Source organism: Uloborus diversus, chromosome 7 (assembly GCF_026930045.1).
Source record: "Uloborus diversus isolate 005 chromosome 7, Udiv.v.3.1, whole genome shotgun sequence".
In the NCBI taxonomy this organism is placed as follows: Eukaryota; Metazoa; Arthropoda; class Arachnida; order Araneae; family Uloboridae; genus Uloborus; species Uloborus diversus.
In genome coordinates, this window is record NC_072737.1 from 149,382,275 (window position 1) to 149,393,764 (window position 11,490).

Genomic DNA, 11,490 nt, shown 5'->3' on the forward strand with positions numbered 1-11,490 from the left:
AACACAGGAAAGTGATTTGTTTTCTTATGAAAACAAAGTAAAAGTTCTTATAATATGATAGCTCAATATAAATATCATTAAAAGGTTATTTTTTTATTAACTTAATGTATACATCCAAAACTTATTCATTGAATATCGTTATGAACTTAATGATTTTCTAGAAAATTTATTTCCATTTAATCAACATTTTAACTCGATCATTTTAGAAAAAGCTTAAGTTCCACTAATGAAACTTTTCAGGATTCAATAATTTTTTATTTAATTCATAAATGAAATAAAATCTACAAGAGTTTTTATGAGTAATCCAGCAATAAGTAGAATCATTATTTAACCTTAAATTACATTTTATTTTGCAACTGAAATCAATAACCTGACAGTCTAGTTTATAGTGATAAAAATGTGAATCAAGAACAACAGATTTATTTTTAACTGATTTATGATGGAAAAAAAATATAACAAATTAGTGAAGTCCAGGTGCATAAAATCGTCATCAGCGATGAATTTTTGATTAAGATGCTTTTACTCGGTCTGACTCGTCATCTTGATAAGAGCAAAGGAAGTGAATGGCTGACTGTGAAGCAACAAGGAAGAATGCCATTTTCAAAGGAGAAGTACAGCTGAATAGATGGAGAGCAGTCTGTTTAATGGCCTCAATTTGAGTCTCAAAATTTGGCATTACTGCTAACCGGGCATGAGCCATCAAATAGATTTTCCTGATAAAAATAGCTCCAGAAGAAAAGTCCACCTGGGACAATCCATCCATACAGAAACGAACTCAAGGTTCTTTTGGGTAATTAATGCAATCTTTTTCTCTCTGATTCAAATCAATTTATTTAAATCAATGATTTAAATCAATCAAAAAAAAGTCACTTGATTTAAATCAACGAACCCTGAATAAAAGTAAACCTTAATGTGAACATGTTACCTGCAACACAACGTAAGCTGACTATTCTGTATGCAGTGTAGAAACAGATGCTACCCATAGCAAACATAATAATCATGCCTCCAGCAAAACCAGCCTTTAAATTAAAAGAACAAAAACAAACAAATAAATACATAAACAAATATACACACAAATACAACCGAAAATTTATGCAATATAAAACATTAAAGTTCAAAATATAATTATGTTTGTTTCATATTTCATAATTAAAATCTCAATTTATTCTGACTGACATCTTTTAATTTGCTTTTAAACAACATAATAACTCTTGAAGTATGCATAATCTGATATTTAAAAAAAAACTTAATTCTCCTTCTCCTTGGATGCTACCAAGCAGGACAGGTCAAGATCGTCTCAATAAGTTTTTACCATCTTGCCCTGTTGGACACCATTGTCCTTTATTTTTCAGCATTGATCACTTGGTGGTCTTTTTCAATACTGTCCAGCCATCTAATGGGTGGGTGGCTTCCATTTGCTTAACAAAAGCCTCTTTCATGATTAGTTTGTTGCCCTCCAATCTGTACAGAGGTCTAGCCATCTAATGCAATTTTGATGACATGGGCAATATCTGATTGTTTATAAAATTTCTTGTAAATCTCGGAATCATAAAGGGCGTGCTAGCTGTTGCTTTTCTTGATAGCACCAAACATTCTTCTTGTTATTTTCCTTTCAAAAACCATCAGTTTGTTTTCTTCCAATTTGGTGAGAGCAGAGCACTCACTCCCATACGTTCACACTTGTCGTAAAAGGGTTTTATTGATATTTATTTTTGTAATTTGTGGGAGGAGTCGACTTTTCAATTAACTTTTAAAAAAGACTAAACTAGTATTTTGAAATTTAATTACGTATTGATGAATTTAGTCATTTAGTCTTCAATTTTGTTCAAAAAGCTGTAGCTTCAAAAGAAAACTAAATGCTGACCATTTGCGTATAGCTGTAGTTATAGTTATATCTTTTAATGCATTCTGAACTGAACAAGGAAATTTTTTTTGAAGTTTTAGATCAATTTTTTTCTTTTCATTACAGTAGAACCTCGATTAACTGAAATTTCTGTTAACCAAGCCCATAATGAAGTCTTTTTCTTTTTTTAATAATAATGTACATTTAATAAAATGATGAATTTTCAATTCAAAAATACAAAATATTTTCTGGAAATTTGTGTTTTTTTTCTAATGCATCTTTCAATATACAAAAATTCAATTGACTTTTTAAAACTTACTATAACTTTTTTACAATTTTAGTTTTTTAACTGTAAAACATCACTTTTTACATGTTCATTTTTAAAAAAATATTCTATTCTATTTCTAATTAATACATTTTAAAAATTTGCGATCCTATTTTTTATACAAAGTTTCTATTAACTAAGATTTTCGACAACCGAGGCACTAGCGGTTCTACCGTATTTAAGACTTCAGAAGAAATGTTTTGAATAGTGTTTACTCTAGAAAAAAAGGGCAGGGTTCTGGTTTTTGAAAGGGGCACTTACTTTAAAAGGGCACTATTTTAATGCGGTTCCCCCCCCCCCCCAAGCCGAAGACCAATGACTTACCCCTCAAAAAGTACTGAGCGCCACCCCCACCAAAAAAAAAAGAAGATTAGAAAAAACATCTTAAAACACCTTGCAAAAATTAGTGTACCATGAGCACCCCCCCCCCCCCCCCCCTTCCGATGGATCGCACCACTGACTTCAGTATTATATATGATCCAGTGCTTTCATTCAGAAAATGCACTTGTCTTTAGAATAGGGTTTGCTTATCCCCCCCCCCCCCCCCCCCAAATGCCAACTAAGCACTTTTCCCTCACTCCATAGGAACATTTAGCTACTGCTGAAACTTGGTTTTGAGTGTTTCTTACGACTTGTCAAGCCTTAATTTTTACTACTTCCCATAAGAGTAAAATATTCTATGCATTTCAAAATTCTTTGAATTTCAATGTAAGAAGAACAGTATTTAATTACTGATCGCCTCTTACTACATAAAAAATGCCTAGTAATGTGGATTATGCCATTAAGTATTATAGTAGGCATCATGATGAAGGTAAATTCAACTCTTTAAAAAGTATTACACTTCATACAGAATGATTAAATTAAAATTTTGTGTGCAGTGTTTTAAGAATGCAGTTGTAACAAGGTTCATGACACAAATAATGGGTTTGCAGATGTATGTACTGCCAAACGCAGAAGCATAAGCAGATGGGGCCAGCCCAAAGTTTTTATCTTACTGACAATTTTATGAAAATTTAATTGATTAATTTAATTCTGCAATTTTTCTTTATTTTTTAAATCAATATTATTTATAAAAAAAAGAAACAGTGCAAGATCATTTTAGTTGAAAAAAGTACAAGTGTGTTAAAAGTATGTTTTCAATTATGGCAATTAGTTTTTAAAAGTAATGTGTTATACAGATAGTGTTCAAAGATAATATAAATACTCAGCAAAAAGGAATGAATGAATGAATATTTTGCAGTGGAAAATTTCATTGGTAAACTTCAAACAGAACAATGTTTCCATTTCAAAAGCTTTTTTTGTGTGTGTGGGAGGGAGGGGGCGCTAAAAATCCAAGATAACAAAAAATACACTTGTATTTTAGCTTAGTACGCTTTGTACTGTGTACTACTTAGGAAATAATCAGATAATTAGCTAAACAGAAACAGACGCAAAAAGATTGCTACACAATCACTAGCAATGCGCCAAAATGAGCTAAGCCTAACTTCCACGTGCAAACGAAAATCGGACACAAAGGGCTGAAACGCTACGAAAATACGCTACCTTCATGAAACTACTACGAAAAACGCTACCTTCAAAAACAGCCTAGTGGGAACACTAGATTTCAACAAATACTAAAAGGTAAGCCCTTTTCTTACTTTAGTTATTAATTTCAGGGTTTTTTTTTGAAAAAAGTTCCATTAATCTGCCTTTTCTCCCCCCCCCCTCCACCCTAAATTCAAAAGCTCAGTTGCTAATCGGAAAAAGAAATAATATGTCGTGTGTAATGAATGCTTAAAAATTCTTCATGTCTTCTAAGATTTTAGTTTTTGTCAGACTGAGCAAGGTGTGTGATTATGTATATACTAGACAATCGTCTGTCAAGGTATGAAATTGCTTCTAAACTTGAACGAAGCAATTGCCTGTTTGGTGACATTTTGATAGTTGAAATTTTAACCCTAACTCCAGTGGATTAACCCTAAATTCCAGTAAATAGCGTTCATTGTTGACCACTTTTTCTTTTCTTTATCTCCTAAAAGCAGTCTTAACAGTAAAACAGTTAACGGATCCAGTTTAGCCTTGTAAAAATAAAGCATTTCCCTGCATGTCAAACCTTACCGAAAAACATTATCAAATTATCATGCCTTGGCGCAAGTTTCATTGTTGGTGATGTTAGGAATATTACCTGGCCAGTGAATTCGCTATTATATATGTGAGGATATTTGCAAATTTTCTAATACTGGAACACTATTGAGAAATGACTGAATTCTGATTTGTGACTAATTCTATGTGAAAAGAGAATTTATCTTTCAAGAAAAGCAGTATGGTAATGGCATTCCAGCATTAATTTACCTCTGATATATATATTTGAATAAGAAGTCAATAAAAAATTACCTGCTGAATAGCCCAAGGTATACTAAGTAAGGAAGAACCCATCATTGTATTCCAAATTGAAAATCTTTTAAGAAAGAAAAAAAAATAAATAATGCAAAAAAATAAATATTCAGTAACATTTTGTGGAAATGTTATGATATCAAATAATGCAAATGACCCATATGTCCCACATATTTTCAAAATTCTTTTATGTAAATCAAATGAATAAACTTTTATGTTATGTAAAAAAAAAATAAGTAAATAAAATAAAATAAAAAGTTTTGAAATCAACTAGAATTATGGAAAAAGTAAAATCCGCAAAACAAAGCCTCAAAAATATTAAAAGTAGAGCACTATCATCAATCAATTTAAAAAAAAAAAGGAAAAAAAAAAAAGAAACTAGACATTCTTCAGAGATTACAACATACATTATCTTGATATATTTCTAAATCTCACTTTTAATCTTGCTTTCTCCACATTTTATCTCAAGGCTAATCAGTGACATACTCGAAATGAATAAAATAATAATAAACAAGTTCTTTTAAACGTTATTTAGATATTAAGTTTACGTTTTGACCTGATATGCAGATAATGTAAAGATAAGATATAGTTTACATTGAATAAAAAGAAAATAGTAAAAATATAGGAATGAATGAATAAAAATTTTTAAATACTGAACATTGCATTAAGACAGGTAATAATAACAAAGTAAAAATAAGAAAATACATATTGCATTTAATTTGAAATTTAGAAAAAAAAATTAACAAATTTCTTACTTAGTATTTAGATGCGAGAGATGAAAATGACTTACATAGTAATGACACTATTTTGTTTTCCACTAGGTTTGATGATTGGAGCAAATGGAAAGAAAAACGTTTCTGGAACAACATGATCAGGAATACTCTAGAAATAAAAATAATATTTATTTTTGAATTTTCTAATCTTAATAAAAATGTCATTACTTTGAGACATCAAATTGTTTTAAATTTATAGTAGGAAACTTTAATGCGCTGGTTCAGTTTTACAATAAGTGTGCATGTGCATTTCACTGTTTCAGCATTTGTTCAGTTTTGGTTTCCTTATTTTAAAAAATATAGCAACTTATTGGAAAGGGTTCAAAACATGGCTAAAAGGTTAATAAATATGCTTTCCAATTTAGATAATGACCAGGGCCAATTAAGATATCGGGGGGCTGTAGGCCAAACACTTTTTCGGGCCCACCTGTAGTCAAACATTATAATTTCAGTCATTGTTTAACACTAGAAAGACAACGTTTTCCGTATACCAAGAAAGACGAGCAGCGGTCATTTTGACCGCTGTACTTAAAACATTGAAAATTATTTATTTTCGGGATTTTTCATCACAGAAAAGATTTGTTTTGATGCATTATAAATTCATTTAAAAATTTAATCCTAATATAACCTGTAAATTACTCTGAGGCAGGTTTTTTTAGATTTAATTGTATGTTCTATCAAGTGAAAAGCATATACAGTAAGTAACTGATATTGCAGAAGATTAAATTTGTACAAAATAGGGGACATTTTCTAAGCATGTAATCACTAATATGTATTTTTAACTATTCATCTGATTCATTTCTTAAATGCATAAATATCATAATATACTTACATTACACTTTTTTTACAATATTTACAAATAATCATCTTTATCACTTTGCCTGTACATGAACCACAAACTGTCTTTTTGCAATCAGAACATATGTTTGTAGTTTTATTTCGACATTGTTTCCGTTTTTTTCCCTGAGGTAGAAACTTTATCAGAATCTTTTAGTGCAATTCTAAGTTCCGTGCAATTTTAGATTCGCAATCATCTGATGAAAGTATGTTCTTTTCATCGCTAGGAAGGTATTCCTCTTCAGATAACTCAGACTGTTCATCCAAACCACAATCAATTTCAGACAAATACTGCAACATTTCATTTTCTGATAAATTTTGTTTTCCAAAACGGTCCTTCGCGACATCATGAAGAGAATTATGAGACGGAACCTTTCAAGAAAATCGAAGAAAACAAATGCCTATGTTTCAAGCAAAACATATGTTTTGGAGCACAAAATAATTCCAGCAAAAGTTTTTAGAATCCACCTGTTATAAATCAACTCCTTTTCGAAACCAAAAGAATTTCATGTGTCCGGTCATATGCTTTTCAAAGTCACCTTTCTCAACTTTGTCCCCTGCTATAACAGCAGAAAAAAAAAAGCATGTGACCAACAGGTGTTTTGCATTACTCACCCTGACAACTAAAAAAAATCCATAGTGCACATATCTGATAAGAGAAAAGTAAACAAAACCGGAAGCATAAATGACAGTTTGATGAGCGGTCAAAATGACCACTGTCAGTCTTTCTAGGTATAAACATTTATAACGAGAGTGTAATAATGAGCCTTAAGAAATAAAATTTACTTTTGCGAGATCTTAATAAATAGTTAGGAAACGTCAATAAAGGAAAAACAGTTTGAAAATTAAATGCAGCAAATCTGAGCGTTTGAAAATCGTTTGTGGTCAAAATGACCACCCCTGTCTTTCTACTGTTAAAGTAGGGCTTCCCAAACTTTTTCAATCTGTGGCACTTCAAAGAATTTGGATTTTTTCAGGGCACTTTAGCCTATCTTTATCATATGCATAGATATTGATTATTGATAACATGGGCACTTGACGGCGCCCCCTAGTCTCTTCCTGCGTAACCGGGCAGGGGGGGGGGGCACCCAGTTTGGGAACCTCTGGATTAGAACATTTTTAGCTTTTGGGGGGCCCAAAAAGTGTTAGGCCATCGGCTCATTTGTCCTATTCAGTAATCAAGTCCTGATTATGACCCCAGGCTCAGAGTACTTAGTATGTGTAGTCTTGAGTAAAGAAGAGTAAGGGATATGATGAATGGCGTACATTGCACCCTTGCAACCTCCCTGGCGCGGGGGACAAGAGTGCACGTTCTGAAAAAAAAAATTTTAATTTTTAAAAAATAAATTCTTATGGGAGGAGGGGAGTGTGCTTCTAAATCTTTTTTTTTTTCGGGGGGGGGGGGGGGGTTGGCGCAAACTGAAGTATGTACCCTACTAGATATGATCCAGTCACTTAAGTTTATTAAAATGGAGGATGTGTAGTGTATGGGCTAAATTTTTGTATAGATGGCAAAAACCAGGAGTCATTGTCTTAAACTTTTTGCAAATCCCAAACTAGTCTTAAAATCAAGAAAAATTATTACAGTATAACTTCGATTTCATGATATCCAATTTAACGATTTCCTCAATTTAATGCTACATTTCATTGGTCCAAATTTGACTGAATTGAATGTCTACGCTCCTCAATTTAAGGATAACTTTTCCGGTCCCTTGGACAGTCGTTAAATCAAAGTTGTACTGTACTTAAACAGAGTTGTTGGCACTTGGAATCGTTCACCTAAAGCAGCTGTTACTTACAGTAGGGGTAGATAGTTTTTAGGAGGGCTCTTGATTTTCATTGGGGATTGATAAATTGACTAGTACCAGCTTGGCTGGGCACTGAGTCTGGTTGGCCGTCACTTATGTATTTGTAATCAATAGAAAGATATAACGTACTAAAAAGGATCCCAATAACCATATTACCTATAGGTCTATCTTTATCACATGTGTATTGTGGAGTGAAGAGAGCTATAAGGAATACGGTTGAGTGTGATAGATACTCTGCCACATTAGCAGAATCAGAGTTAGCAAGTTTTTGCCACAGGTAGAAATAAACCATGGAGGAAAGCCACAATTTTTTTTCGCTCGGCAAAAATAGGATTTTATCAGTTTTTGAAAAAGTGGCAAAAATAGAATTTGCACTCCCCCTACTGTACATTATAAATTAAATTGATCTTAAAATATGTAATGTGTCTCTTTACTATCATAGCAGGGTAGGAAAATCAGTAAAAATGTATAAACAGTTGGCCCTATCTGGATTTTTTGTTATATGACCTAGCATTCTAACATGCTAGGTTGAATAGTATGGAATTTACTGTGAAGACTTTTTGTTCAACAGAAATAGATTTTTATGAAGGACTTAACCCCATTTTTAATGAAGGAGAAAACACACATTAGTAAATATATAAATAAAAAGGTTGAATATAGATTCAGCTACAATATTCAATATGATAAATAAGCAAATATAAAATTATGAAGAAAATTACATAAAACAGAACCCATAAACAAAAAGTTATCAATTATTTCAAGGAAATAAGACAGAATACAGTACTAAGGCAGTAAATTCTGATCAACTCCATTGTGACTTATTTTTTCTAACAAATTCTTACTGAACCAAGAAAAATACACACATGTCACCCCTTGTTCTGTGTATAAATGGCAGTTTCTTGCACATATGATAAAAGTATAAAATAACTTTTCAATTTCTTTTCTCTTTAAAATACTTGTAAAACAATGAAATGAGAGTGGAAATACCCAGAGTGTCAATAGATGGGTCCCTGCTAATTTGTTGTAATATCTGTACCGATGATATGTTGCAATTCCTTTGTGAACCAGCTTCTCGACGTACACGGGCATTTTTATGGGCAGGTGGATAATGGAAAGGAAGTCTAAAAGATTTTCAACAAAATATTTTTCATCATCCATTTTTTTAGAAAAAAATTTTAAATTTAAGAAAAAAAGAAAAAATTCTTTTTGACAAACAAGAGAATTAAATGTTGAAAAAAAAACCTAGAGCATTAATTAAACAAAATAAACTTTGCAGCCTTAATAATGACAAAGCCTTTTTACATAAGATGCATCATTCAGAAACCTTTAATAATTTCATGAAATGTTAGTTTCCACAGAAAACATCTTTTTTCTCTTTTCTTTAATAAAATGAAAATATTGGAGATAGTACAAAATTGTCAACTAAAGCTGCAAAAGAAAGCAACAACTAAAAGTGGTTTCAAGTAAACATTTTTAAACTATGAAAAAAAAAAAAAGAAGTCTAATTTTTTATTTACTCAAAATGCATAGATAAAATTCAAAAATCAAAGGCAAGAATATTTGAAAATTAGTTTCAAGCATTTAAATAACAATAAACCAAAATTCTATTTTAAAAAAAAAACTAAAATAATTGTGACTAAAATGGAAAAGTTTTTATTATTTCTAAGGAAAAAATAATACTGGAAGGTAAAATTTGTTAACACATAAGTCCCCCTCCCTCTTCTCCTCTTTTTAGCTTAGTTTAACACCAAATAAAGTGTTAACAAAATTCAGTAAGTTCAAATTATTCAGTGTTTTTAATGTCTAATAATTCAGCAAAACAAAATAATAACTTCTCTTCTTTGCTATTATATTCTCTTTAATCTATTAAGTTATAAATTCATTAATTAAGTTGCTGAATAATATTTACATTTAGTATATTGCATGTAATAATTATACATTATTTATGTGTAATAAAATTTAAACAATTATCATCCACTGAATACTAGATCATGCATATCTCCATGTGTGTCTACCTTACTCAAGAGCAATGGTGCACCCCCTCAATACCACAAAAAACACGCCAAAAAGAGGAAAATATTTCAAAAAATTCTTTAGAAATGTCAATGAAGTTTTATGCTATGTAGCACTGCCTCCCTCCTCCAAACACCATCTTTAGTAGGTCACTCCTGATATCCCACTTAGCGTGCATGCAATGAATATAAGTCTCTGAGATTTGAAACCTATTATTTTGCCTTAATTATAGCTAATTAAAATTATTTTTAGATCCAGTAATTACCATCATTTTCTCAAATACCATGTTGATCATACCATATGACAGCTGCTGCTAGATTAAAGCCTACATATTTTTTCGATAAGTTCTTTATTTTTGTTCACACTAGTCAGGTCAAAACACAACCCTGATTTGTAGAAACTAGTAGACACGCTGCCATATTACTCAGACAATTTACAATAAATAATGAAAGCATAAAAAACATATCTTTGAAAAATTAAAGAAGGTCTGATTTTAAAGAAGAAAAACTGCGTTTTTCTTTTGTAGTAACGGTAAAAGAAATCGCAACCCTCAAGAGTGTGCCGCTTTGAACTAAAAAACAAATAGCCAATACATAAATACAGCGCTGAGTAGACTTAAAAAATATAGACGTAATAAGTAGACTTAAGAAAAATCCTTTTTCAAATTCAAGAGCTTCAACAATGTAGATTTCTTATAACAAAATTTACATTTATGATTATTTTAGCTTGTAGAACCAATAAATTTTTTATGGAGTAATAAATATGTTGGGAATAAATGTTTTGAAAACGATAGTACAAGTTCCAAATTACCAGAAGTACTGGTTTAAAATGCATTAATTACAGCATGTTTTAAGGCGGCTTTTGAATAATTTGTTTCGTTAAAAATAAATTTCTCCGATCTGTCATAAAATCCAAATAAATATTTGAAAAAAAAAAAAAAAACTCTGGAATTATAGTTCTGAAATCAACTGTCAACTGGTTCCACCAACATTTAAAAATGAAATAAAATCACTGAATAGTTAGCCAAAAAAGAAAAACAAAATTTTTTTCCCTTTCTCTTCCAACAAAAACGGTAGAACTTGTACCTAGAACGTCGTTTGGTGCCCTCAGTACAGCTGTTAGAATCACTTGATTCCGCGTCTTCATTATTTAATTTACTGTTGATACTTTCATTTACTTTATTGTCATTATTTTCATCAATTTGCAACAAGGGAGTATTTTCATTTGGTTCCATCTTGGTAGTCAGCTTAGTTGTAAATATTGTTGTTTTGATATTACAATAAAATTCTGCGCTCTATCATGCGCAGTTTGCTGGAATTTAGGACAGTTAAGCACACAGTTTATATGCATGACAGATTAAACGTTTCCGAATCGATCTAATATCCTCTTTCCTCTATCTTTTTAATCTTCAACTAAGAATTTTCGCATCCTATTTTATGTCTATTTATCTTCATACACTTAACATTTTTATTTTTAAAACTGAAACTATATTTTTTTTTGCTCTTCAAAAGGGTAAGA

At 31.1% G+C, this 11,490-nt stretch overlaps 1 protein-coding gene across 1 annotated transcript in view; it reads right to left on the reverse strand.

The window, feature by feature from the left end:
• Positions 1-11,206, reverse strand: part of LOC129226940 (sodium-coupled neutral amino acid transporter 9 homolog) — a 44,948-nt gene extending 33,742 nt beyond the window's left edge. The window contains 6 exon segments of the mRNA XM_054861569.1: positions 926-1,019; positions 4,542-4,605; positions 5,332-5,423; positions 8,947-9,018; positions 9,020-9,080; positions 11,058-11,206. Of these exon segments, the coding sequence (XP_054717544.1) occupies positions 926-1,019; positions 4,542-4,605; positions 5,332-5,423; positions 8,947-9,018; positions 9,020-9,080; positions 11,058-11,206 (532 nt within the window).
• Positions 11,207-11,490: the final 284 nt, after the last annotated feature.